The sequence below is a fragment of the Struthio camelus genome, chromosome 2 (genome assembly GCF_040807025.1).
Source record: "Struthio camelus isolate bStrCam1 chromosome 2, bStrCam1.hap1, whole genome shotgun sequence".
Lineage (NCBI taxonomy): Eukaryota > Metazoa > Chordata > Aves > Struthioniformes > Struthionidae > Struthio > Struthio camelus.
In genome coordinates this window covers 172,307,374-172,335,249 of record NC_090943.1, presented here as the reverse complement: position 1 = coordinate 172,335,249, position 27,876 = coordinate 172,307,374, and the positions used below count along the sequence as shown (strand labels likewise).

General features: G+C 56.6%; 1 protein-coding gene across 3 annotated transcripts in view; it reads right to left on the bottom strand.

Moving 5' to 3' along the window:
• The window catches only part of ARHGAP39 (Rho GTPase activating protein 39), a 175,290-nt gene that overhangs the window by 11,274 nt on the left and 136,140 nt on the right, over positions 1-27,876 (bottom strand). For 2 of the 3 annotated variants that reach the window (XM_068933527.1, XM_068933529.1), the window contains 3 exons: positions 18,860-20,267; positions 6,091-6,652; positions 547-639 (listed from right to left, as the gene is read on the bottom strand). In XM_068933527.1, the coding sequence (XP_068789628.1) occupies positions 547-639; positions 6,091-6,652; positions 18,860-20,267 (2,063 nt within the window). The remainder of the gene's footprint in view (positions 1-546; positions 640-6,090; positions 6,653-18,859; positions 20,268-27,876) is intronic. The other variant, XM_068933530.1, reaches the window with a different exon arrangement.

Genomic DNA, 27,876 nt, shown 5'->3' with positions numbered 1-27,876 from the left:
TTCCCCCTCTCGCTAATTAGTACGTTGAATTAAATCTTTCTCAAGCAGGTGCAAAATACAGACCCCCAGAAACATTCGCACCGCGAAAACGTGCGAGCGATTTCCCGCTGACCGGGCTGTGCGCGAGCGGACTCGGCTCCCAGGCTCCCCGCTGGAAGCGGCTGGCCGCGCGGCAGCCTTCGCCCGGCCGCGCGGCAGCCTTCGCCCGGCGGCGGGCGGTTCTCGCTGCCCCAGGTGCGCGCGGGGGCATTCACGCCGTTCCCATCGCCGCCGCCGCCTCCCGCGCGCAGGAACGGAGCGGGCGCCGGGAGCGCTCGCGGCAGAGCCGATCCGGGCGCGACACCCGGCGCCGGCCGTGCTGCCTCGGAAAGCCCCGTCCTCCCCGCTCCCCCTTGCCCGGCGAAGCGAAGCCCGTTGAAGCATTCGGGGAGCGAACAGAGCTGAAGTGGAGCTGGGGGTAGGGAGGGATGAAAGGCCGAAAAGAAGCGGGTTTGCTACTAGGGCTAAGAGAGCGAGGCACCGAGCGAGCGGTGGCACGGCCCCTACCATCATGCTCTTCGATATAGGGCTTGGGTTTCTTTCTCAATTTGGACTTCTTCTTACTGTTCCTTTCCAGGACCTCTTTAATGTGCTGAGTCACTGGGAAATAAAAAAGCGAGGAAGACAACAGGATGGAACAAAAGAGAAAATGGCTCAGGGTAGGGACGGGGAGCCCTGCTTCCGGACCGCCCGGCCCCGCTCCGCCGCCGGATCCGGAAACACCGCTCCCGCCGACACAAAACGTCGGGAGAGAAGCCGAACGCCGGAGCGGCGCGGAAGGGCGGCATGGGCTCGGCCTTGCCTGCCGGGCCGAGGCGAACCGGGGCGGCTGTTAGAGCCGGGCTTTCGCCGGTGGCGCACCAAATCCAGCACTGACCGCTGCTGCCGAAATCGAGCTGAGCTTTGCGCATCTCCTGCGGGAGCTTTGAGCACCCCTGCGGGGCAGGCTAGGGGAGCGGGCGAGCGTCGCGGCACCCTGGCTGCAGGAAACGTCGCCCGTCGACGTGCGGCCCGGCTACGTTTGATGTCCCCTGGCCGATTCCAGCCCTCCGTAACCCGCCACAACCCGGCCGTCACGAGCCCCGAGGAATAAGGCATCCTAGCCCGTCTAAACCCAAGGCAGCACCCAGGGACCAGCACCACGAATCCCTCGGCTTTCCCACCCCTGCGTTTTCCCCATCGCTCTTCCCCATTTTCCGCAATCCCGGGGTTTGCCCGGACTCATCCGGAGATCTCCTCACCTGCCTGGCCGTGACATAGCTGAGGCAGCGTTTGCAGTCGCTGCTGCTTTACGTTTTCCTTGGTCCTGGCGAAACATGGCCGGTTTTGCTTTCGGCTGCCGGCCGAGCAAAACCAGCACCGTTCCTTTTGCAGGAAGGCCCGTTTCACCTGCTTCTTTTTAACCGGGGAAACTTTCGCCAACGACTGAACAAGGGGTGTTTGGCTAGCGAAGAACGACAGTGCACAAAACCTCGCCCCTGCCCCTGCTTTTCTAGCTGCTTTCCTCCTCTGTTCGCCCCTGCCTCGGGCTGCTGTCGGCCGCGGCGCCCGGCAAAGCCCCGAGTGCGCTGCCAGACCTGTACCTGCTCCGCGCCGAACCGACCGGCCGCGGCCCCCGGGGCAGCCGCAGAGCTGCAACGGCCCCGGCTCCTGGCTGCAGAGCAAGGCCGCGCCTCACAGGGGCCTCGGCTATTTTATTCCCCAATTTTTTGCAGCCTGGGGACTGGGATGGGGGGCGGCAGCCAAAGACTTGGACCTGGGGGTCTCGCTGGATGGGGATCCCCCCACGCCAGGGGGTTCCCCAGCCTGCCTTCCTCCCTGGGACAGCAACCGACGTTTGCCGCGTGGCACCGTTCGCGGTGTGGCACGGCGGCAAGACCCTTTGGATGCAAAAACGCCGAGGACAGAGGAGAGCGAGCCCCAGCCCCGGTGAGCGTCGGTACCTACCCTGCTCCTCCGTGCGCCGGGCCTCGGCCCGTCATCCGCTGTGCCCGCTCAGACCCGGGGATGTGACGCCAAGCCCCGCGGCGGCCACGGGAGCGACCCGGGAACAAGTGTCCCTCTGTTTCCTGCCCGCGCGGGGCGGGCGCTGCGGGGGCCGGCTCCGGGTGGACAAGAGAAGGGCTTTGTCCCCGCTGCAGGGAGCCGTGGCGGTGTGAGCCGTCGGGCGCCGGGGCGGGGGGACGTTCCCCGCCGCGGGGACGCCTCGGTGCTTGCCTCGAGCGCCCGGCGCCGTGCCCTGACCCAGCTTGCAGACTGTGGAGGCACGTTCTGCCTTCGGGTCTCGGCACGTGCGGCCGTTACGTGGCTGCTTCCAGCAGCCGAAGCGTTTGCACAACCTGCCGCCCTCCTTGAACTGTCCTGCAGCCTAGAGGGCATGGGCCGAGCACTTGCTGGCGAAGAGGCTCGGAGGCAATGGCAATAGGAGGCTGCCTTGCCTGGGCGCTCACGTGCCTGAGTTACAGGTCAGGGCTGCAAGGGTTTGGAGCCGGACAGGCAGCGAAGCCATTGCATGGGCTGCAGAGGCACGGCGACAGCAAGCCACCGGCTCCACAAAACCACGCACAGTCAGGGGAGATGCTGAGGGTGCCCGACCGTGGCCCAAAAAAGGGACCTTCCATCAGCTGACTGCTCGAGGGCTGCAGTTTGCACCTACGCCACTGAGCAGACAGCGAATATCCTTCATTAAAGACCTTAAAGGCGGAAATATCAATATAGGCTAAGGTACTGTCCTTGGCAGCTGGCACCAGCACCCGCAGGACCTACTCTGTGGGCCCTGCTCGGCTCAAGCTGGACTATGACAGCCCATGGGGCACTGCTCAGAGGCTTGTCCACAGGCTGGGCAAATCCACTTGCTCCATCCAGCTGGAGCCCACCGCTCCACACGATGCCGGTGCTCACCAGACATCCCCTCCAGGGAGCTGAAGGGCACCTGGACGTGCCCCAGGGTCATTCAAGCTCCATCTCTCAGACTGAATCACAACATGCTTGAGGTTGACAGGCATCTCTGCAGATCATCTCATCCAACCTCCACCCTTGCTTAAGCAGGGTCACCTAGAGCAGGCTGCCTAGGACTGGGTCCAGGCGGCTTTTGAGCATCTCCAAAGATGGAGACACCACCAAAGGTTGTCTGGACAAGGGCACTTGCACCTGCAAACCCCTCGAGCCCTATGACCCAGGAGTCCCATCCTCCTCTGGGCCATCTACCACCCATGGAGAGATAGGATACTCCAGCTGTGCCTGTACTCTCATCGCTCTGCCCTAGCTCAGAGCAGCATCTAGGCAGGGCAGCTGGTCCAAAGAGGAGAAAAATCTCAAGAATCTCTGCAGCCTCCTCCCTTCTCCTGAGCATCTCCCTGCAGATGCCGCCAGCGCGTGCAGCACGGGACCTGCAGGTCTGCCAGCATCTTGCTGGGGGCCACCAGGCTGTGGCAGTGTGGATGACCCTAACTGTGAAACCATCACCCTGGGGGAGAGACTCCAATAGCAAGATTTTGGGCAGAAAGAGCTTTTATGACCGTCTTATCTCATCTTCTGCCTCACTTGCTGAGACTCTGTCCCCATCACCTTTACTGGGGCCTTTTTTGGGGAAGAAATTCAAATTCAGTTCAGTGGGGAACCACCCTCGCCATCAGATCGCCCACCACACCTCCTGGCCGAACGTGCCCCCTTTACCCGCTCCGCCCCATCTGCAGGGACGCCGTGCCTCTCCCCACGTGCATGCTCGCATCAGGCTGTGCGAGGCCGAGCGTCCCAGGAACACACTGTGGATTTTGCCTTCACCTGGCAGACAGGCTACAACCCCCCCACACTGAGGGACATAACTCTTCCTGCATTTCGCTTTCCCCGGCTCACTCCTTTGCATCCACAACACGCTCCCACTCCCCCATGCACCATATACCGCAAACCCACCTGCTCTCCTGCAGGCAAAGCAAGCCACTGCTCCTGCTATATCTATTTTTAAATACTTGCAAGCAGTGGGAGTAAGACAAGGAGGGATGAGACAGATCTGATGGACCCTTAATTCACACGTGCAGTCCATGCCTGCAGTCCACGCAGACCACTGTGCGGTGCACGGTGAAGCTGGATGCGCGGCATCTATTCGGGAGCTAGCTGAAACCTGGAGAGGGGACTGTCCTCCCCACCAAGACGGACCAAAGCAGTGGTCGCCGGAGCCTGGCAGCTGCCAGGCCACGCATCCTTGTTGCTCACCCCTGAAACCGCCCTTGGCCTCGCTGCCTTTGGGTCCTCCTGATGGGCCCTGTCACAGCCACATGCTCCCTGCAATTACGTGATCCTGCTGTATCGCAGACTCCCATCAAGTTATTAGTGGGAAGAGGAAAGGGAACAACTCACTGCTGTTTTACATCTCGTTGGAAAACCCATTTTCTCTGGAATCGCTGTCAGGTGGAGACCGTCTACAGGGACGGCCTCAGCCACGAGTTCATACGTGCTTAACAGTCTAAAATAAAAGCGTGACGCTAACAGCGTCTAGAGTAAGCAATTGCAGGCTGTAGCTGTGGAGCTGGACAGCGTGGAGGCAGAGGGGGGATGACTCACGCATTGCCATACCGCACATGACGTTTATAGGGAAATGTCATGTTTTCTGGGTCAGAACTGAAGCACAATGGGGCGGGGCGGGGGGTGTTTAAAGACACCTGCGCCCAGGATGGCAAGTGGGGAGAGCTGGGACCTGCCAGCTCCTGCCCATCGTCTCTTCTTCAGTCCCTTTGCCCCTGAACGAAAGCACAGGGATGTCACCGCTGGCCATGTTTGCTCCCGGACGGAGTAGCCCGGTTACGCCTCCCCTTCCCACTTGGCCCGTTTCGAAGGCCAGGGCTCTTCCAGGCTCTCTGCCTACCCAGATGCGGACCCAGCTCCTCCAGGAGCCCTGCGTGCCTCCTCTTAGCTCCTCACCTCCGGCACTGCCTCTGAATCCCAGGGCAAGCCAGTCTGCCTGCGGGATCCCTGCCCCGGGGAGCCGCGAGCATGCAGGACGGAGCTGCGCAGGAGCTAGCTCTGCAGCAGCTGCTGCGGCCACAGCGGGACGTGGTGCTGCTCGCCGTGCCGGTGGCAGGCCAGTTCCCCCAAGACACGCAGAGCCTAGGCAGTGTGGAGCTTTCTTGCGCTACCGCCGGGTGCAGAGGACATTCTGCTCTTTCTGCACCAGCCGAGCTAAGCCAAGCTGAGAGCCCACTGCCCACCAACGCCTCAGCCAGCCTCAAAGAACAAGCAATGGTGGGAGAAGTGGGGCGTAGGCCCGTAGGGAAGACCCAACTGCCTGTCACCGAAGGACACCCACAGAATCACAGAATCACAGAATCGTTTAGGTTGGAAGGGACCTCTGGAGATCATCTAGTCCAACCTCCCTGTTCAAGCAGTGTCACCTAGAGCATATTGCCCAGGATCACATCCAGACGGCTTTTGAATATCTCCAGCGAAGGAGACTCCACCACCCGGATCGCTTCAACTCTCTTAATCCGGTCCTCTGCGCGTTAATTTAGTGATAGTCAGCACTCCTCCTGGGAACTGTGGCATGCTAGCAAGGGAAGCCCGACCACCCTGAACAGGGCTCCTCCAAACTGTCATCCATGTGTGAGAACAGAGTCCGCCCCACCCAGCAAAGCCGCAGGCAATGAACACCACTGGAGGTGAGTGAAATGTAGAGCTCTGCTCACTTGCAAGCCTCCCTAGGAGGGATGGGTGCTCAGGAGCATGCCGGTGCCACGGAAGCGCTCAGCTGGGATTAGCAGTGCTCTTGCTTGTATATGCTGCTGCACTGCCACCAGGCCTACTGCAAGGGTGTCAAAGCTCATTTTATGGTGGGTCTCATGCTGGATTTCTGTGCGCCAGAGAGGAAAGGCCAGTGCTAAAGCCAAGATCACATTCACTAAGCCCCCGGGCAGGTTATTCACAAGGCTTTTGCCCATGTCTCACCAAGGACACAATGTACATGAATGCAAAAGGGAGGGAAATATAACAAAAAAAAAAAAACAAAGAGGTTGCAATGTCAGCAGGGGCAAAAGCCATTGGCAGTGGTTTCTCTCTTACCTTTTGTGTCATTCACCGGATCCATGTGCCTGTAAATATATCCTTCTAGATAGGAATGGAATTTGGGAGTGGGTGGGAAAAAGGCCAGACAAATGGCCATGAGCTCCCAGCCCCGGGCCAGGCTCTCGTAACGGAAGTTCTCGGTGGTCTGCCGGCACAGCTGGATGTAGAGCTCATCTCGCAGGCCCTGCATGCTCCAGCCTTTGGTGGCAATCTCCAAGGCCACGTTGAGTTGGTCCGTCTTGGCCCGCCGATCCCCCATGTACATCTGAATCAGTTTAAATATCTCACACGCCTCCTTCTTGACGTTGCGGTCATTGGTCATGATCATGGGTTTCTTGATGGACTCGCTGCTCCAGGCCAGCATGTTGGCGATGGACACCTTCCGCCGGAAGAGCCCTTGGGTGTGCTTGTTGAAGTGCTTGGAAGCCCAATTCTCAATGTCCGTCTCCGAAGAGGGCTTGCGCAGGTTGAAAGTGGGGAAGACACAGCTGGCGCTAGGCATCATGTTCCTGTTCTGTCTGCTGCTCTCGAACTGGGCACAGGCACCGAGATCCTCCGACTAAGAAACAACAGCCAGACAAGTCATTGTTACAAACGGCATAGTCCAGCCAGAATCCTTACATATCACGAACGAATCTACTGTCACAGCGTTAAAAGGTCACCCAACACTCGCACCAAGAACTGCATCCTCTTGAGAGAGCTGCTCATAAATCGCACCACAGGCAAACAACGCTGCAGTGGAGAACCACAGGTTGCGAGCAGAGTGCTCCAGCAGCCCCACGCCACCAGCCGAGGAGGTGCACGGCACCAATTAGCACCAGGAGGGAGTGAATCGGGGGAATGAGCAAAACCACCCAGAAGCCAATGTCTCAGACTCCACTCACGCCCAGCACTCTGGTCATTCACGCTTTGTAACTATGGACAAAAGAAGCTAGTAACTATTAACAGCTGCAGTAACACAGAGTTTTCCTCCATGTGGGCGGCAAACGAAAGGGAATTTGCATGAAACCACCTTTGGGCTCCCCGAGTCACAGGGATACATGCTGCAGGGCACCATTTGCAGCTGTGTCCGGCTATCTGCCTCAGGTGCTCAACTGCAAGGGGAGACACCTATCTGTACCAGACCCCCTAGACAACCCCCTCTCCATGGAGCCACATCCAAGCACGGTCTTCCAGCATCCACATGCCCAGGAAGAAGGCCTGTGTGGCCTGTTTGACTCTGAGTACAAATGAGTCTGAGCCCGGGACTGCCCTCTCCTCCCTTTGGAAGCTGGCTACCACGCTGGCCCAGGGTGGCCACATCCAGCAGGAGCAGGCTGGACACACAGACACCTTTTTGCCCAGTGAAACATGAGCAGAAAAGGTTTTGCTTCTTTACAGCCCCAGCGCAGAGGGACGTGAACCGCTTGGGATTTAGCCCACCCTGCACAACACCCAGCTAGGACGGACCTATGTGGAGCCAAGGGGGTGCTGACTCGGGCATTCCACATCCCAGCAGACATCAGAGTGCATCTTCTGCTGCTGAAGCCAGGATGGCTTATGGACACCCCTACGCATCGGTCTATAGCCAAGACAGTGAGATGGCTGTAAGTCAGCCGGCCAACGTAGGTCAACTTGCACGAACTCTGAGTGCTACAGCTGGATGCCCTGGAAACCCCCAGAGCAGCAGTGGCAACAACCCACTGGCATCAGCAGTCTGGGTACGGAGAAGCAAATTAGGGTTTTTTTCCTGTTCCTTTTGCTGCAATAAGTGGGCCCGTTTAAAAAGTAGGGCCACGTCAGTACATTTTGGAAGTTAGCTGCAATCTAGTAAGCATGACGCAAGGGTAACACTGAAGAGGATGAACTTCAAAATTTGATGCAGGCTCTAGCAGGGTTTTGGGATTCCAGGAGGTGGAGGGATCCTCCAATAGCTGATGCCCAGCATGGAGAAAGGTGACCAAGGAGGTCGACATGGCGCTTGGGTCAACTGCTCCCAGGTGCTACGGGGCTGGCATCACCCGGGCGTGGGGGGAAGCCTGGGGACACCAGCAGCTCCCTGGGCCCCAGTGCTGGGACGGCTGCGAGAGGAGGTCTATGGGTAGGCCATGGGTATTTAACATACGGCGTATGAAAAACAAGCAGGGCGCAGGGCAAGCACCCAGGGGAAGGTGCGGGGGAATGGCCTCTCCTGCCACCCCACACTGTATCTATTAGCTGACGCTCTCCTTCCTAGTGCCTGTTTGCAGGATTGCCAGGGCTTAGCAAGCATGAGGTTCAGTGGCTGAGCATGGAAGGAGGCTTCAAGGATGCTGAGGGCTTTCGTTTCCCATCTTGCCATGGGCTGACGGGACAGGACAAGTCACTGCAGGCAGAGCTGTGCCAGAAAGAATTGAGAAATGCGGAGAAAAAGGGATATCAGCTCTTGGGGATCAATGGGGTGACTGCAGAGAGTGGTGTGACTCACCTGCCCCAAGCACAGGGGAGCCTTTGGGTCATGCGGGCAGATGAGGATCAGCCTCAGGCGACCAAGGCTCAGAGGGACATGCCCAGAAAGCGCTGCAGGAGGCCGGACTCCTGGGTCCCTTCCCTCTGCTCTGCTACTAACTTGTCGGAGCAACAGAGAGCACAGCACAGCCACCTTTTCCCTTTGATTTTGAAGACCAAGTGTTTCTCTTCTCACTGAGAAGAGAAGGATATTTCTCTATATCCAGCGCCCCAGAAACCCAAGTGGTATTTGCTCAGCCGGCTGCACGTACTGGCCCGGCTCAGACCCTTGGCACCGTTAATGCACCAGGTTAACGACCCATCTACCTCTGAGCCCTGCAGATCCATCTGACAATGCGTGACCAGCCCTGCTCCTCTCCGAGTCAGAGCAGCCCTGGGCGCTGCTCCGCTCTCGGCGACAGGTATTCACTGACAAGATGCCGACCATGCTGTGGGCAGGCTTCCCGCTGCTTCCCGGACACACAGCCGGCATGCGGAAGCAATCATGGCCACCAACTCATGCAGAAGTGGTTTACCTCGGGGTAACCCTCCTCCCAGGCACTGCTGGCCTTGCAGAGGCCTGCCAGGATGCACGGCTGCGTCAAGCTGCATTCGGCGAGTCTTGGGAGTTATGGCTTTTCTGACATGATGGGCTGTCAGGTTGAAGCTCCAGGTTGGGACTTGAAGAGGCTCTCACAAATTACTGTTGTTTTCCCATCCAAGAAACAGCTTCTCTCATTAATGTATTTCGCATCTGAGCCCCCACGCTCTGGCAGCAGGACAGTCAGGACTAGACGGGAAAACCCTGGCATGCTGCCACTCTTGAGGGTTACAGTGGGTCAGACACCTATGATCCTCCTCTGAATGAACCCCCAGCCAAGGTGCTCAACACGCAGAGAGCCAGGAGGGACCTCTGCAAATCCCTGGGAGCAGTGTCCACAGAGGACCGGAGCGGAGCGGCAGCCCGACAGCGGCAGAGCAACTGCAGGTGATGCAGGGGAAGAAGCCAAACATGCGGTTCCAAAACCTGATCTGCACTTGAACGTTCTTGAGATCCATGAACTCCACACGCAATGAGAGGTTTCCAGCAGGAGGTTTTCTAGCAGTAGTTGTGCAGCGATATGTGTCCCTTCAGCTTCACTGCGTGCAAGCATGCCACTACTGTAGCAGGAGGCCCAGCAGTAGCTGCTGTTCCTGGTTTCGGAGATCCCAGTGCCCATCTTCTGCTGTTTAGTAGTTCTGCTAGACATCAGGGCTGCTCCAGAGTGAGATGAAGAAAGACAGTGTTGCTCTGCTGTTTCTGAGGCGGGAGCAGGGAGCTGTGCACACGGTGAGCTCAGCGGTCCCAAGGCCTCGTGGCCGCACTTCATACAAGGAAGAAAAGAAGAAAAGCAGAGGGAAGCGGATGCAAGATGGAAAGGGAAAGAGTTGGGGCAACTGAGAAGCACCTGAGGGCTGGCAGGTGCAGGACGGGCCAATGGAGCCTCCCAAAGCTCTGTCCCTCGTGGCAGGGTGGTTCTGAGACGACGAAGCCACTGCTTGTTTGAACAAGTCTGTGTTTCTTGTCTCCCTGCATACATTGGCCCTTAAAACCAGCTGTTAGTGCTACAGCAGGTCCCAGGGCTGAGAGGAACGAGAACAGCGAGGACCAGAGAAGGCCACCACCTCCTTGGCAGCATCCCCTCTTGATGTCAAGGTTTCCTCTCTCCTCCAAGACTGCGTGTGGGCAGACGGCCCCCTCTGCAGACCCCTGGGCCGGGAGTGTCGTGGCACCTGGGCATGGAGACACGAGAAGTTTATCCCCTCTGAGGAATCCAGCCCCATAGTTTCTCTGGAGGCCACGTCACCTGAAGGCCCTTCTGTTTACTCCAACCCTCTGGCTCATGGATGTAGAAACACCTTCACAGCTGAAGGGACTTGGGGCTTTCAGATGGGGGGGAGGAGAAGCAGCATTTGCACTGAGGTTTCTGCTGCTCTGACGTCCTGTTATTCCTCTGCAGCAATTGACAGAGGACCCTGCTACTGGGGCTCATCCAAAAGCTGGTTGCTGAACTGTGATCTTGCCAGCTGAGCAGTGTGTCAGCAGAAAAAACCAGGTTGTGGCCAAGCTATTGGTCCGAGGCACCCAGGTTTTACCAAGCCAAGACTACCACTGCAGCAAGCCCCAGCCTGTTTGCCAACAGCACAACACACAGAAGGTCCTTGCAAAAGCATCTAGAGGCACATCTTGTGCCTAGACCGGAGCAGAAGCCCGAGCGGTTCACAAGTGCAGATAGCGTGCTGGGCCAGGCTTCCCCCAGGCCCACACTCCCCTATCACAGGATGGATAACAGCAAACCATGCTGCTGCAGACTCCTGTCCGAGCCCAGCAGGCCACACAGCCATGCCTGCGCGCAGGGAATGGAGCAGAGCCCTCCATGAGATGTTGCTGGCCCTCAGGGGAGCACGGTAGTGCTGGGTGAAGCACGAAGCCGACCAGACTGCGCTGCAAGTGAGGAGGCTGCGTCTCCCGCAGCTCTCGCGGTGAGCCAGTCCAAGCAAAACGCAGCCGGGTAGGCTGGGGCCAGCTGCCTGGGGAGCGGCGCTGCAGAAAGGTCCCCAGGGTCATGGGGACGATCAGGTGGCCAGGAGTCAGCTGGGTGCCCCGCAGTGGTGACACCAACCAGGTCCTGGGCTGCACCAGTCAGGGCGCAGCTGGCAGGATGAGGGATAGGATCTTTCCCTCTATTCAGCACTTGGGAGACCCATCTGGGCCCTGGGTCCTGTTTGTAGCTCCCTGATACAACAGACAGGACTGAACCCAGTGAAGGCCACCAAGATTTTTGGGGCTGAAGCACGAGAGGCCGAGTTCATTCAGCCGGGAGACGTGAAGGTGAAGGGGCATCCCGCTGCCGTCTCCATGTGACTGAGGGGGTGCACATTCCCACTAGATGCCAGGAAAATGCTTTTCACCCTGAGGGCGGTCAAGCCCTGGAAGAGAAGCCCAGGGAGGTTGCGGGATCTCCATCCTTGGGGATATTCAAACTCAACTAATCTTGGCCCTGAGCAACCAGATCTAATGCTGGACCAGAGATTTCCAGGAAGCCCCTGCAGCCTGAATTACTCTGGGACGCTGAGGCGAACGGGTGTGTGCATGGGGAAGGCAGCGGTGACCGTGAGGCAGGAGCGAGCTCCGCCAGCGAGGCGGGCTGGGGCAGAGCAGCCTCCCCTGTGCCCGCGGGGCTGCATTTCCCCACGTGCTGCCTTCAGTGAGCTGCCTCCGTCCCCTGCCTTCCAGATAACCCGGGAAGAGGAGGAATTTTTCTGGGGAGTTGCATAGGCAGGAAAACATGATTGGTCCTTTGCTGTTAGTGCCAATAACGCAATTAGCTTCAGCCCTAATTAACAAAGTCCTAAATGAACTTGGGGAGAGTGAGAGCCTGGAGCTAAAACGCGGGGAGAAACAATCAAGCGTTAACGCCAGTTTGCCATGACCTCCCAGCGAGGCCTTGCTGTCTGCCGCCGAGCCCGAAGCAGGGCACTCATTTCAGGCCAGCAACAGGGAAACGTTCAAACCTGTCCCCCAAAAGCCAATGTTTGCAAGTCAGGCGCGAGCGCAGCGCTGGCTAAATTGTCACTGAGCTGTAGGGGGAAGACGATAGGCACCGTGAGGACTATTTTGCTCCAGTTTTCTTCTCTATTTCTGCTGTATCTTGCTATTGCTGGCAGGACAACGACCATCTCTTCTTCTCTCGGCACAAAACAAGTATCTAGGGCTGGCTGGAGGTTTGCCGCTCTCTGCAAACAGCCTGAAAGGCAGGCTCACGTTTGAACCAATATTTACATTACTCCAACTGATCGAGGGGGGTGGGAAACCAAATTAAGGCCACGCAACAAGTTCTCACCATGATAAGCATCAAAAATAAAAGATGAGATTAAGCCACTTCCAAACATGGACAAATCCCTGGCCACTGACATCTCTAGTAGCTGTGCATTAGCTCTGAGCCCAGCCAGGGCACTCCGTAGGTCCTGGGTGAATCTACAGTTAAACATATATTGTATAAATAAACATGCTCCAACGCACGAGGGGGACTCCCGAGTTGCGAGTTACCAAGCCCGTGAATCTGGCCCTTGGAAAATGTAAAATGAGGGATAAATGCAGGGGGGATGAAGAGAGGAGCGACGGCTGGGGGCAGAGAAGAGGGACGCGTCCCAGCCTCCTTATAGCGGTGAGATGTGAGTTTTCCAGAACAAGAGGCGTCACCTCGCTCCATCCTCATTTTTCTCCCTCCGACCTTGCTCTCTGCCGTCCACCCTCATCCTCCCACGGTCTCTGCCTGGAGCCGGCTGCCCAGCGCGGTGAGGAAAAGAGGACCCAGCTAGCGTTAGGGCTCTCAACGTCAGTGAGTTTGATTGCAGATCCACTGGAGCAGCCAAAGTGGGTTTGGAGCTTGCTCAATTTTTGCTTTTAACAACCTTCTGCAGCACTGAGTGCTTGGGGACACTCAAGGAAAAAAGGTGTTTCTTCCACTGCCTTTGGATACGATGCCCTTCTGGTTTCACTAAATCCCCCACAGGCAGAAAACATTTTCCAGATTATTCGTGATTTCAAAGCTACGTCTGTGGTCTCTGCCCTCCTTTCAGATAACAGGCTCCGTCTTTTAAGCAGCTTTCCAGGTCTGATCGCTCTCATCAGGATAACTGTCTCTGTGCACTGCATCATCCATTTTTAAAAAGCTATTATACCTTTTCTCCTTTCACAGCATCCTTAAATCAATATCGCAGGCATCCAAAAGCCTTGCTTACTGGTTTGGCTCGAGCTGCACTTGTGGAGAGGTTCCTCTCGGCTGCTTTTTGCGATGCTTCCGCCCTCGCTTGCGCTGGGTTAATTTAGCTCCCTGCAGGCTGCGGTCGCAGCTCTTCTCCGCGTACTCCTGTCCTGCCTCCCATGTGCATTTACAGTGATAAATCCAATGCTGAATCGTGTTTGTACATGTCGCCCCTTTTGAGCAGACTGAAGTTTCAGTGCTCTCCGGACCGCGCTCCCTTAAATTGCTCAGCGACATCGGCACGTTTCTCTCCCTCGTTGCTCAAACCCCTTCGCTGCCACAAAAGGAGCCAGTTTGCCCTGCTCTGCGCTGCCTGCCTGACAGCAGGCTTGCCATGCGTGACAGTATTTTGCTTCTCACCCTGTGACTATTTAACTTCTCCCACATCCTCTATTGCAGGATCTCCCTGGAGCCTGATGAAGCCCCATCCCCTGCTCCTCCCCGTGCTGCTCTCGCGCGCGGTGTAGCTGAGGTCTGGCGGACAAGTCCATCCCTGCAGGTTTCTGCGCGTCCTGCAGCGTGCTTACAACTCTGCATTTCACGGTCACTTCATGGCACAGGAGATTAAGCGCACTGTGGATATATATTTGCATCCAAGGGATTGGCTTTTTGGAGCCTGCTGGCACTCATCTGTGGCCGTGCTGCCTTCTGCTTCCCCTGCAGCATGATGGCCTGCGTCGTCTGGGAGAGGGGCTCTGTTAGTGCCCGCTGAAGTCCCGAGCTGCGGAAGCAGCGAGGACAGGCTCTGCCCTATCCCACGCCAGATGCCCAGCCATGGCCACGCTGCCGAGGGGGAGCCGAGCTCTGTAAGGAGGCAGCAATTTATGTGCTAAATCAGAAGGGCACAGTGCAATCTAATTATCGCGCTGGCAAATGCTTCCTGCGTGGCTGAGGGACAGGTTGTCAGAGCGGGAAGGTTTCTAGGCAATTTTGGTAGCAGCTACCCCCACCGCAACCTCCCTGCTGGGACAAATAGGGCTTTCCAGACCCAATCGCCGGATGCCGCTGAATGGCCAGAGGCGTGATGACAGATGCTAAACAACAGCAGGCTGCAATGTTCAGCAAGTCCCAGGGTTAATCAGCCCTCTGCACACCGACGTATCTGCTGCCTCGATGCATGCTTCATGAAGAGAATTCTTTTTTTCTATGTTTAGCAGAGAGTTTATTTTTATTACTTAGCAAACCAAGTGGCCGGTGGTTTACTCAATACACAGCTCGGATTTAGCTGTCTCCAGCTTTCCCCAGGGACAGGGGGTGGCTGGGGCCCTCCAGCTTTAGTCCGGTGGCATCCAGAGCCCAGAGCTTGCTGCAGTCATGGCTGCAGCTTTCTCACCCGTTGCATTTGGCAAGCACCAGACAGCAGCTTGATAACTCCTGGACTGTGGCAGCTCTCCCCTGCCCAGGGGAGCAGACGGTTGCAAGCTCTTCAGACACCATCAGCAGCACAGCGGGATGACGTGCGCCTCTGTACAAGAAGTGGGACAAGAGCCTTGTTAGGCTACTTGGCACTTCTCGTCCCGGCTTCCTCCTCCTCTGTAGCCCATCGTGGGGCTCCTCCAGCCTCGCAGATGGGAACAGTGGTAGTATCTGCACATGCAGCAACTACCCCTTGCCCAGAATGGGGCATGGCAGGTTGGAGAGGCTCCAGAAAGCAGAAGCCTGTTTAGATGCAACTCCGGTCCAGCATTCAGGACAGACTCAGGGCCCTCCGACTCCTCTCTCCTTCCCGGTGAGCCGGACCTGCCAGAGCCTGGTGGGGTGCAGAGCTGCTCCGGCTCGCAACAGGTGCTGGAAGGGGTTTGGAAAGCCACCTCGAGCAGTCTGGTCTCTCCATGCAACCGGCCCAACCACTCTGCCCATCAGGAGCTTTCGTTTGCATGGGTGGCTCTTTCTTGAGTCCTCTCCATTCTGAGCTTGACGTCGCCTGCTAAGATTAAGCAGTTCTTTGGGCGACAGTAGGAGAACCAGGGGCACCAAGACCACCTCGATACACTGAGTAAATACAGGTGGCAGCACTGGCACCTTGGCTGGTCCTGAGCAGGAGGACATGGGACTTCACCCTCCAGTGGTGCAGCCCTGGGAAATACAAGTGTCCACAAGCCTGAGCTCCTGTAGGTTATTACAAGAAACCTTAAGAAATGTAGAGAGAAAAAAAAACCGTGCTGATTCTTGAAATTCAGTCATGAGATTTATGAGTGCAGAGCGGGGGCTTGGGGAATGACAGGGAGCTAGGAAACTGGTAAGAAAGTCAGAGCCACAGGAAGGGGCAGGCGAGGAGGAGAGAGAAAGGCCGGCAAGCATCCTGGGCTTGCCTGGCCAGGTCTTGGGACCCCACTCACCTGGCAGACCAGCAAGGGATTTCGACACTGTTTTTTTTGCTAGAATTATCTAAACCTTTTGTTTAGTGAAGAAGGAAACGGAAGCTCATTTATTGAACTATAGGAGATTCAGGTCTGCCCAGGGCAAGCAGGAGGCGGACTGTGCTGGATCGATGCCACCTGCGAGTGCAGGTCTGCTGCAAGGACGAAGCTAAGAGAAAAAACAGGAGGAAATACTGAAGGGAAAGGGAAAGAGCAATGAATGAGGCGAGTGCTCTGCAGAAGGGAACGCAGCAGCACAAAACAGTGAAGCCTCAAGCAGCCGGCAGCCATGCCTAAAGGGGGACCAGCTGCCCTTTTCTTTGCAGAGATGCTCCATAATTAAGTGCTTGCTCCCCACAACCATGTACCCGGCAGCTCTGTGCCCCTGCCCAGGTGTGCGGATGGGTAGGGAGGAAGAGGCTCTCCAGGCAGGAGGAATAACTCATTGTAAAACATCTTCACCGAGACTCACAGTCACGCTGTGCCCACCGAGGTGGGCAATAAGTGTCTGCACGGGCGCACTCAGCTCCAGCGCACACAGAAACCCAACCGTGGCGACTTCAAGGGAAAAGGGCTAAGCCATGTCGAACTTGAATGTTCCAGAGGTTGAGAGCATGCAGATGGACAGTTAGAGCAGCTCAAACAATGCAAAAACAGCTTTATCGGGGTACTTGACTGAAGCTGGCATGCTTGCTGCAGGGCTCGGATGGAGATCAGCCGCCAGCGCTCAGTATTTTCACGGGTTCGATTGTCTGGGAGCAGAGACGCTGGGATCAATAGCATATAGGGTTATCCGGGTTCACAGCAGAAGCTCCACAGCCACAAGGGACTGGAGTCAGAGCGACAACGCCTTCCATTCAGCTGCGTACGCAGCCTCCGCGACCAAAGTATGTGATGACTGCTAAATCGAAGGGTCAGCAGTGGGTTTTAAGTGGTCCAATATCTCAAACCACTACGGCTATGAACTACATATGAGAAAATCCGCATTTCTGGTAGACGAGCTCTGAGGCTGAGAAACAAGAAAGGGGTTGTTTGTTCTTAATGTCCTTTACATATCCAGGTATGAGACTGCAGGAAAACTGGCTGTGCCATGGCATTTGGGGGCCCTGGGTAGGAAGATGGTCCGGGAGAGGAGAGGAGGATTTATTCCCTTCTTTAGGACATCTGCGGGCTTGCACCAGAGCTGCCAGAGTTTTTAACCATGCTCTTCCACGCTAGGCAGTTTGTCAATACTGTTTTTTCTGGAGATCTCCGAGGCCCAGGAGCAAAACCTGCCTCGTGACATTTGAGGCTATCTTGGAAGCACTACGGAGCAGCCCGGGTGTTTATCCCTGGGCTCCCAGAACACTGCGGTTGTGCAGAGTGTGCGCCGGCACGGTGGCTCCACCTACCTCCGCTTCCCAACTGTGACGTGGAAAAACTGAAGCTCCTGAAAAAGCCCTTTCAGTCCCTCCTTCCCACAGCACGGGGAAGAGGTGCAACCGCAGCCTCCTCCTCCAGAGCTGCCCTTGAGGAGAATGCCCTTGGCCTAGGGCAACGGGAGGTCTCTTGGCTTCAGGACTTTCTCCTAAAACACTGCAAGCTCCTGCAGGGCCGCTGCTCAGGGCGGATGGGGAGGAGAAGGGCCATCGGCAGAGCTCCCACGAGGATGAAAATGGGATCCCAACTTCCCCGTCTCGGGCCAGAGAACGCAAGAAACAGGCCTAGAAATAATCCTGAATGCAAACCTTTTTTCTGAGCCTGCCCATATTTTCCCTACTCCTGTGAAAGAGGCAGTGGATGGGAGCGTAGCAAATGACCCTTGTGAATTCAGCAGTTGTTTCACTGGGGTCTTCCCCTTTGGCTGGCGCTGGAGGAGTAGGTCATCGGTCTTAGAGATGGGAACGCCCATGGGAACAGGGCTCAGAGCCAAACCATCTTTCCTCTCAAACCTCATGCTTTAGGGCATTTTTACCAAGCAGGATGACACGCTACAGGGTGCTCTTGCCAGCCAGACCCACTGTATCCCTCCAACTGCATGTCCAGCCAGGGAAAAACCGCTTCTTCACCCACAGACACAGGGACATCCAATGGAAAGTTAAAAACAACATTTAAGACGGATGCAAGGCTCCACTGCAATCGTGCAAAGTAAATACATGCTGTCTTCAACTGGGTCTGACTGGCAGAGGCCAAAAACTTCAGAGTAATTGAAAGAAAATTTGGATGTTTCTGTGCACAGCATGGTTAAAGCAAAAACATTTTGGCAGGGACAGAGGTGTGACGCTCTGGGGCTGGGACAGCCTCAAGGCGCTGCCTCTAAAGATGGCCCTAGCTCAAGAGCAGAGAAATTGCATCCATCCATGGCAGGAGTTCCCATCCCTCCTGCTGCCACGTTCGGCACTGCTGACGGGGTGCTGCACCAGGAGGAGCCTGTTGTCAACCGTCCGGCAGAGCCCAACAGGATTTTGTGGGAGACCAAGAGGGAGAGTGTCCTGCTGTGTGCCCCCTTCCCAGCTAAACGTGGGCATTAATCACTACCCACGGCTGCCAGTACTGCCTGGCAAGATGCATTGGGCAGACCTTTCCTGGCCTGTGAGGAGGTGACCAGCACCCCTGGTTGGAAGACCAGTCCTGCAGTAGCTGGTGCCAAGTGCCAGCTCGAGGGGGGAATCTGATGGCGGCCTCCGATATTTCTAAGCAGCCATCCCACTCTGCCCACCCTTGGATTCCTTAGGGATGTCTTCTGCTTTCCCTCTGCTCCGGCTGCCGAGGACGCTTGCCCTTGGCTGAGCAGTGCCGTGGGACCACTCCATTCCTACTGATGAACTGCCTGCTGCAGTTGCCATCCCCTGCTGATGGAGTTTCTTCAGGAACACAAGAAAATACTAAATTGAGGCAAAGCACGAGGCCTCGCCTGACAGCGGCCCGTGCGCGCGCTGGGAACACCGAGCGTGGCAAGGGATGCGTGCGCAGATGGTTGCACTGCGCAGAGAGTGCATGAACCCAGGGGGCTCAGGCGCTCTCCCCCATCTGCTCGTCTCGCCACGGAGAAGCGGCCAGGTGGAGAGGACAAGTGTGTACAGTGAGGGGCACGCAGGGAATTCCCCAATGCTGGGGACACCCTGGAGCCAATGCCGCGGCGCCGTGTGTTACCTGGGACGGGTGCAGGTAGGGCTCAGGGGAGGCCAGGTTGGTCTGCACGGACACGCTCTTCTCCAGCAGGATCTGGGGGAAGCCCAGCTTCTCGAAGGTGTTCCTCTTCCAGTGCTTGCTGTCCTGCTGCGCCAGGGCCTCGTCCTCGCTGAAGGCTCGCACCACGGGGCCCGGCATGGGTAAGGGGAGGGCGCCGTCACTCTCGTAGCCCGAGCCGTCCTTCTGGGAGTCCCAGCTGCTACGCTGCTTCATGTGGTAGTGAGCCTGCTGGGCCTCCCAGGCCAGGCGGGCCTGCGCCAGGAAGGGCTCGGGGAAGCTGCGTGCTGCCTCCGCCTCCGCTGCTTTGCTCTCCGTGCGGTTCAGCTGAGGCCGGGCGCCCCCAGGCGTGGCCCTCTCCTCGCCCAGCAGCTGCTCGCCCAGCACCTCGCGGTCCCCCGAGCCGTCCGTGGAGGAGGTGTTGGGGTCATGGGACAGGGAGGGCTTCCGGCTCTTCCTCTTCCTGGTGCTGGGCGAGTAGCCCGTCGAAGACATGGTGTCCTGCTGGCTGGACCATGACATGGAGTCCTCGCCTTGGGCGAGCGGGCCGGCCGGCTGACCGTGGCAGAAGTCGGGCCCTTCCATGCTGCTGTAGTCTCCCGACTTGATCTCCAGGCGCTGGTCACGGATGAGGCAGGGGCTGTGCTGCAGCGAGTAGGAGCCGCCGATGGGGTTGGGCGAGTACTTGTGCCGCAGCCCCGTCTTCATCTTGGGGCTGGAGCCTGACTGCTCCACGTAGACCAGCTGCCGCACGTACTCCTTGCCGGCTGGACTGTACTCGAGGCTCATGAACCTGTCGGGACACTTCTGCTTGGTGAGCACCAGCTGCTGGTAGGGTGAGTTGGAGCCCTGCTTGGGTGACTGCAGGAAGGGATGAGGCTTGCGGATAGGTGACTTCTGCGGGGAGCCAGCCTTGTAGCTGCTGCTGGCTTCGTACTGCATGTCCACGGGAGGCTCGTCATAGATGGGGGCCTGGTACTCCATGGGGGGCTCCTCGTAGAGGGGTGGCTCGTAGGCGTAGCGGGGCGAGGAGGGCTGCGACTCGCTCGAGTGCTTGCGGTGCTGGGCCTGGAGCGGCGAGCAGAAGGGGTCACCCCGTCCCAGCAGCGGCGAGCAGCTGCCCACGTGCTCTGCTCTCTTCAGGAAGGGCGATTGCTTGCGCTCGGGGAAGAAGACGGAGTTGTCGGCCTCGGGGGCGAAGGTCTGCAGGTTGGGCGACTGCTGGCCGCCCGAGGGCCGCCGCGAGCGGCTCCCCGGCTGGCTGTCGGCCGCGTAGCCGTTGCCTTGGTGCATGAGGAAGCTGGGCTCGCGGTCGGTCACCTTGATGAGCATGCGCTCCTTGGTGCCGGCGTTCCAGCGCAGTGACGACGTCCTGCAGGCACAAACACAACGCTGCCGTCAGGGAGCGATGCCGGCCCTGCGCGCCCCACGGCCTGCTGGCCAGCGCAAAGAGACACCTTCCCGCCCTCCCTGCCAGCAGCCGCGCGCCTTTGCCTTCCCGCGGAGCCCCTGCCCAAGGCGAACCTCCACCTAGCTGCCCCGGGATGGCTCCTGACGGAGCTGCCTTCAGCATTGAGCTTCCTCCCTTGCAGGCTCGCTCCTTCCACTTCCCCACCCAAGACAGGACAAGCTAGGGAGCTCCAGGGCTGGGTGTGCTTGCTGAGCACCAACATAGGTGCTGACACCCAACACTTCAGCCAGCCCAGCCAATAGGTGCGTGACGCTGATCACTGGTAACACATCTCAGAGCTGCAGGTCCAGGACAGACGTAACCCAAGCATCCAAAACACAAGAGCTACTAGGTGTAGAGCACGTTGGTGCTGGGGAGAGCAGGACATGGCCACCGTCCCAATGGCAGTTGCCCCATGGACCCTGGGCTCCCGTGGACCCTGGGCTCCCACAACCCTCAGTAACCCCCCCCCCCCCCCGGGTGCACCAGCTACGCATGAAGGACACGGAGGCTGCAAAGTCAAACTCTGAAAAGCAGTGACGTATCCTTTGGAGCACGTGTCTAGGGATAGCCCTTAACTACCCCTCGCTGCTTGCAGCTGGCTACGTGACGCCGTTGGTGGAGGCTGAGCGCATCTTGCCTCAGTTGCTGCGCCCGCTGGAAAGCTCAGTGTAGACCAGGCGGCACGGCACACCGAGAAGGGAGTCTCACAGTGATGGCCCCAGGGGTCTGTGTTGCAGCTCGTTTTCTTCCAAAGCATCTACACGTCACCAGGGTGGCTTTTCAGAGTGAGATGCCCCAGTTGGCTTTTGCTAACTGCACGTTCTTTGTTTTGGAGGCACCCAACCGAGATGCAGGGTCCCAGCTGCAGCACGCAGCCTCACCAGCAATGAGTGGAAGGGTTCTGTGACTGTTCACAGCCCCACAGAGCATCAAGCACACGGGGGAAAGCACCGTTCCTCGGCACTTCACGCCAAATTAGAGATCGGCCTTCGACGCTGCTCCCCGGCTTGCACCTATCTCAAAGGGCTACACTTTTGCAAATTAGAGAAATTAGGTATTGGTGGCATTCACACACACCCAAAAAAAAGCCGATGAGGAAATCAATTGTACATTCCAAACCAGGTCTGCAGCTGAGCTGTAAGGAAACACAGAACAGCAAATATTGCTGCTCATTAAAAAAGCACCAGCCAAATGGCTCGTCGAGTGAGCCGGGGTCCTGCAGGAGGATGGTAAACCTGCACGAGGATATCGTTACAGGCTGCAGGAAAATGCATCCACACAGAGGGCAGCGCTGGGGCACATCGCTCTCCTTTACTTGCCAGTGCCGGACTTTGCACCCTAACAAGGTCATAATAAATAGCTTTGTCAACAGATATTTGCTGTCTGCATGGGGAAGGGAGCACGGTGCTCCCATCCAGGTGTCGGAAGGAGGGTTCTCCCATGGGTATTGACCCAATTTTCTGCTTAGCTCCTGGCCCCTTGCCTGGGCAGCAGCACCCTCCTCTGGGTGCCATTCCCTTCTGCGTCTCCAGCCTGCACACAAGACTCCAGCCTCATTCTTCGTTACCCACTGAACGATTTTGACCACAACTTTTTGAAAACAGATTAGTCTGAAGGAGGCATTTAGCATGGAAAAGCCTCAGGCGGAAAGATACCACCTCCCTAGACTTCAGGGGGTTTCTAAAGGGGAAGCTCCCCAGGCAGGGACTGCCGGGGCCCAAAACTTCCGTTTCTACACCCAGGAGAGCATCGGCAGTGCTGCTCCTGGGCGAGGCACTGGGGAAAATCGGGTAAGCTTTGCCTCTTGGGGGACGATCCTGCTGCTCTCCCAGGGCTCCCGCTTCCCTGGGAAGGATCCTGCGATATTTGGCACGTGCTTTTCTCGCCAGGGCCCAGAGCCTGCAGCTGGGTTACGTTAAAAAAAAGAACTCCCAAACAACATCTGAAAATAAGCTGAGGGCAAAATCCCAACAGGAGACTTTTCCCTCATCGCAGAGCGAGCCAGCGGCGCAGGGCTGGGAGGATGAGCCGAGGCAACTCGGCTGCTTTTTAAAACACACTTTGCAATCGCCCACCACTGCTGCCCCATTCGGGAAAAGGCAAACATTTAGCACCGAGCGCCTTATTTAGTGCAACAATCACTATTTATGGACCCCCAAAATGCAACTCGACACACAGATATCCATTGCAGAGCTGTTAAATCCCTTCCCCTCCATGGAGAAACGTGGCCTCTGACTCGCGCTGGCGGCTCCCACGGTGCTGGGCTCCGGCAGCAGGCAGGAGACCGTCACCTGTGTCCAAGCGGCAGGGAGGGAAGGAGGAGTTTAGCCACCGTCCGCAAAGAAAAGCAATCAGGCGAGAAAAGTCAGCTGGCAGACCAGCAAACTGCCTAAACCCGTCCGATACGGCAGACAGCCCAGGCTCGAAAGGAACAGAGCACGAGCACTTTCCATCTTCGCCGTAGGAGGTCACATCACTGGCAGCGGCGCTTGGTCCCTTTCATCACACGCAAAAAAATCCCGCCGGCCCTAGCTGAGCGTTGGATCGCAGCTGCAGGGCTGCAAACACGAGGCTGGATGAAGCCGCCTGTTCGCTCCAATGTGCGCGGGGGGTGATGGAGGGCGAGCGCTGGGGCGGCAGGTGCCGTCGCTCCCTCTTCCCGACGCTGACGGCCGCTGTCCTCAGCGGCTCTGCGTCACATCCAACACCTCGCGAGCCTTTTACTCCAGGTCCTTCAAGAGGCTGCCCCCTGTGGCATTAGTACAGCCAATATGTAAGGGCTGGTACCGAGCACGCTGACCTCCAAGGACCAAACCGCTGAGCCTCAAATACAGCACCATCTCCTCAGGCCACCTCTGCTGCCGGCTGATTTGCAGACTTCCACAGCCTTTATACGTTACATGGGATTAACTCCAAAGGCTCATATCAGAAGCAGCTACGAGACGGAAAAAGCAGTTTCTGCCTATTTCTGTCACCTTTTAGGTGAACGGTTCCTCAGACGCTTCCATGGGTTTTGGTTCAAAGCGCAGTTCGTGAGCCTGGCTATACCTGTACCCGCGGCGCAGTGCTGCAGCCCGACTCCCCCAAGCAAGGGAAGGGACTTGCTCCCTTCGACCACAGCGAGCTGCGTGACACCAGCTGACGCCGTGTCCCCACACCCCCTCTATCAAGGTGGCCAGTGACAGGCAAAGACCTTTGGACTCACTGCGCTGCTGCTCTAGACAGAGGTGCTCTAGACCTGTTTCTAGGTGCTCTAGACCTGTTTCCCCAGGGAGCTGCCCGCGAGCCGCTGGCTGGCTGCTCTTGGAGCCTCCCCCAGGTCACTCATTTACCCCAACTTATGAAATTCAGTGGGGATAGATAAGGAGAGAGCAAGCAAGAATAACAGCTATGGAAACTGTGATTAGGCAGACTCAAGAAAGCGGGAGCATATTTTTCAAGAGCAAATAATAAAATATAAAGTCACAAAACATCAGCAGTGGGAGGGCCTTCAAGAGAGCACCAGTTCTAACCTTTTACCCCTCCTGGGCAGAGCATTTGTCAAAAATGTTATTAAAAAACATCATACTTGGGGATTTCACATCCTGCTCCAGGAACCTATTCTGGGCTCAGCCAGTCTTGCTGTCAGAAAGGTCTCTCCTAATGTTTAAATCTTCCTTATTGCAATTTAAACCCATTTATCCTTGTCCTGCTCTCAGTGGACACAGAATAAATTTATCTTCATCCTTTCTGCAGCAGCTTTTCACATTTCCAAAAGCCAAGGATGACTCCTGCAGCACTGCCCATGCTAGCTCTGTTTTGTATTTATATGTGCACGATGCATGCGTGAGCAAGTGCCAACAGGGACTCTTTTCTTAATTATGAGATGGAAATAATTATCTCAAAAATTTGGGGTAGGGAGCATGCAAGGCTTTACTAGAGCAGGTTTCTTCATTTTTTTCTCCTGAACAAAAGTCACAGCTGCAAGACAGCTAAATGGCTGAATTTGGGAGCATATTTAGGGTCGGGATCTCTACCTGCACAGTCTTGCTCTCTGGCAAAGGAGCTGGAAGATGCCAGGAGCTACCTTCTCTGGCAGCAGCACATGTTGCTCCTGCTCCCGTTGTCTGGCAAAGGGACTATAGCACTGCTTCTGCAGTTACACCTGGGCAAGGCAGGGGAGAGGGGAAACTCGCGGTGGCATAAAACACACACAAGCCCTGGGAGGAAAGGGGGGTTTTTGTGAAATCGCTGTCCAAAATGGATCAGGTCTGGACATGAGGTCGCAGGGGCTCCCCTCGGACCCTGCGCCCTTGCGAAGCTCCATGCCCAAGCTGCAGAGACCTCACTTTTGCAGAGTGTAAACTCACCAGTAAAAACGGATTTATCCACAAGTACAAAGTCTGCGGCCTCCAACCCAACCCAGGAGGAGACCTCTTCACCTATACCTTGAGTCTCGTCTTCCTGTTAAGCCATTTGATATTCATGGTAGGTAGCATTTTCTCCGAATAATGAACCATTCCGCGAAGCTGCGCCGACGTGCAGCTGGATCCCCCGTCATTTACATTCTAGCGGCACCTCCTCCAGTTCTGCATTTCAACTCTAATTGGAATTTCCAATGAAATGAGCAGTTTTTTTCCTCATTATTAATAATTCACAGACAGAAATAATTATAATCTTGGTATAATCCTGGCCCTGCAAGATTAACTCTTGGGGACCACACTGTGGGGAGCTGTACAGCCTGGGCTTGTCTCTCTGGGCTCCAGCTGAGCTGATCAAACCTCCTCCAAGGGAACACTGAATGTCTCAAGATCAGCAAGAAAGCGCAAGGAGAAGGGAGCTACGGCCTTCTCAAACCTCACGGACAGGCATGAGTTCCCCTCTGCTGGGGCAGCTTTGAGCTAGCAGATTGTTTGCAATGGAAAAAATCCCTACAGTAGAGTTAGAATCAAGTTTTGGACCAACTCATTACCTCAAGTTACCACAGCTCTTAAAGGCTAAACTCAGCAAACAGCCAAGCTTGGCTTCAGCGCTGATGTAAAATGTCCCGTCTGCATTTTGCCCGACACACACTACTTGCCGTCCCCCACGGTCCCAGCGAGTGGTGGCAGAAGACCTCGAGAGCCGGAGGCAGGACACACTGGTGAGTGGTAATCACTGCTGCCCAGCAGCACCTCTCAACGCTCAAACACGTGTGCTTTGCTAAGTGCTTGTTCCTGCCCCATGCAAGGAACCATAGGGAAGCCTTTCATTTTGATATCGAGGAAGTCTGGGGTATCCTGCACACCTTTAATTACACAGATAGAATGAGATTTCCTTATGATCGCATTAAATAAGAATTAAACCTTCTCCACAGCTTCCAGTAAAGCATGGCTACAGCAAGATCTCCCGCAACGTGTCTTGAAGGTTCAGTAGGGCTCCTCGTCCCTGCAAGAGGTGGCAGAGCCATGGAGATCTCCAGTCATCTGCTCCAGCCAGGCCACCACCCAGGATGGGTTTTCTCGCTTCCAAGTGCTTAAAACCAGTCTCCGATCTTCCTCTTTGCAACCCCTGTTGCTCTCCAGTTGTTTCCACCTTGTCGAGCAGATATCCTGCCCTGGTCCTGCAGGCTCTCCTGCCCCTCTTGGCCCTGCCCAGCCAGGCAGAGCAGGGTGGCCTGCAGACCGCCCCAGCTAGCCCGTTCATTCACCAGACTCACGTGTATTCAGTCCAGCTGTTGGAAAAGGTTCTCAATACGTCTGCCCCACGTTGAGCGATCTGTGTGGCACAGGGGCACTGGGGAGGAAGAGCAGAGGCAGTTTTTAAAGAAGGGCAAGAAGAATTTGCCAGCCTCAAAGGAGGGATCCGAGCTTGGATCTGCTACTGTCTGCAAAGGGCCCTGGGCTCCTTGAGCGGAAAGCACCAGGGAAGCACATCACGTTATTAATTCTTTGCCAAGTCCCATGCTGGCACAGAAGATACTGGAGGCAGCGCCTGCAATACGTCTGGGAACATGCACGCTGGTCTCCTACCTCATTTCCCGCTCAGTTTCTCACTTATTTTTTCTCAGCCACTTGTCCTTTCTGTCCTTCAGAAAAAAGGTGGAGTGAGTCCAATTAAGGATTTTTCCAGAAAAATGCCCACAAAGAATCATATATAAATATCTCCCCACATGAGGCTTTTGTGCACAGCACTCATTGACACACAAATTAGGAATCGTGCTTTGCTTCAGGACTTTGAAAACGCTGCGAGAGAGCAGGAGCCCTCATTTGCGGGGCAGCACCGGCTGCACAGCAGCGTCCGCAGGAGCAGAGGCAGCAGCGGGGGCCGGCATGCCGAGAGCACCCGCGTGTGCTGTCCTTACACAGCCATTTTTGTGCCACGGGATGCCGTTGAGTTTTAATAGCAGTTTTAGAGACAAAAAAGGCTTACTTTCCTTTCGCTGCTACATACAATAGACACACAGGATAATATCATCCTATGAATGCTGCCTGGGAAGGGTGTAAGAGCAGGTTCTTGCACCCACATGGTAATACAGGGCTCCTCAAACAAACCTGCTACGCACGGTCACGCAGGCAGCACATGGTGGCATAAGGGTCTGGGACGATCCTACAAGTCAGCAAGACTGGAGATCACAGTAACCAGGGCCAGGAGGCACCTTGGAGACCTGCTCATTGCCCTGCCCAGTGGCAAAACCCACCCGGCTGCGGCTGCTCCTGGCACGCACGGATCTGACCTCTTCCTAGAAATCCTCTAGGAAAGGAGATTCCAGCCTATCTATTCCAGCGCTTCAATGTCCATGTCCTTTGGGTCCTCCCTCTCCCTGCATCTCCCTGGGCGCTTGCCCACGGCTCTTCATCCCAGCTCCAGGGTACGTGGACAACAATTTATTCCTTTCCTCTCTACAGTAGCCTTTTATGCTTCTGAGGACTTCAGCCTCCTCCCAGCTTCTTGCCGTTGAAGAACTGCAAGTGTCCTGGTCCCTCCTCACTCACGGAGCCCTTCCAGATTCCCGTAATTCCACCCACAACCTTAGGAGCAGGCCCTAAACAGCACAGGCTCTTGGGGTGGGGAGACAGGGAGAAAAGCCTTGCTAGGCCAGAGACCGAATCGCCTGTCCCAAGTAACCCCAGACTCCTATCTGAGGGTTTCTGCCCCAAAAATCTGCACTGCAGAGCACCTGCAGGACACACACCAGGGACCTGAGCTTTCGGGGGAAGCAGAACAAATCCCCGAGCTCAGCTGGCTGGGAAAGCCCAACTCCCCTGGCGCGCAGGCACGTGCCTCCATCCTGCTTCGGGGGGAAGGAACAGAGATTTTCTCCTGCTCTTTCCCCCTGGCCAAGGCCGGGGCTGCAGAACATCTCGCTGTGCTTGTGCAGCAGGTAATGCAGCAGCGGAGAGGGGGCACTCATGTGTTACGCCTGTGGCCAGCTGGTCCAAGAAAGCCGGACAAATCAGCACTTCCTCAAACAGCTCCTGGAGGTTGATTTCCTCTCGGGGGCTTGGCAGGTTTCAAAAGGCCAGGAAAGCCTTGGCTGCAGTCTCCTCGCACCTATCTGCAGATGGGG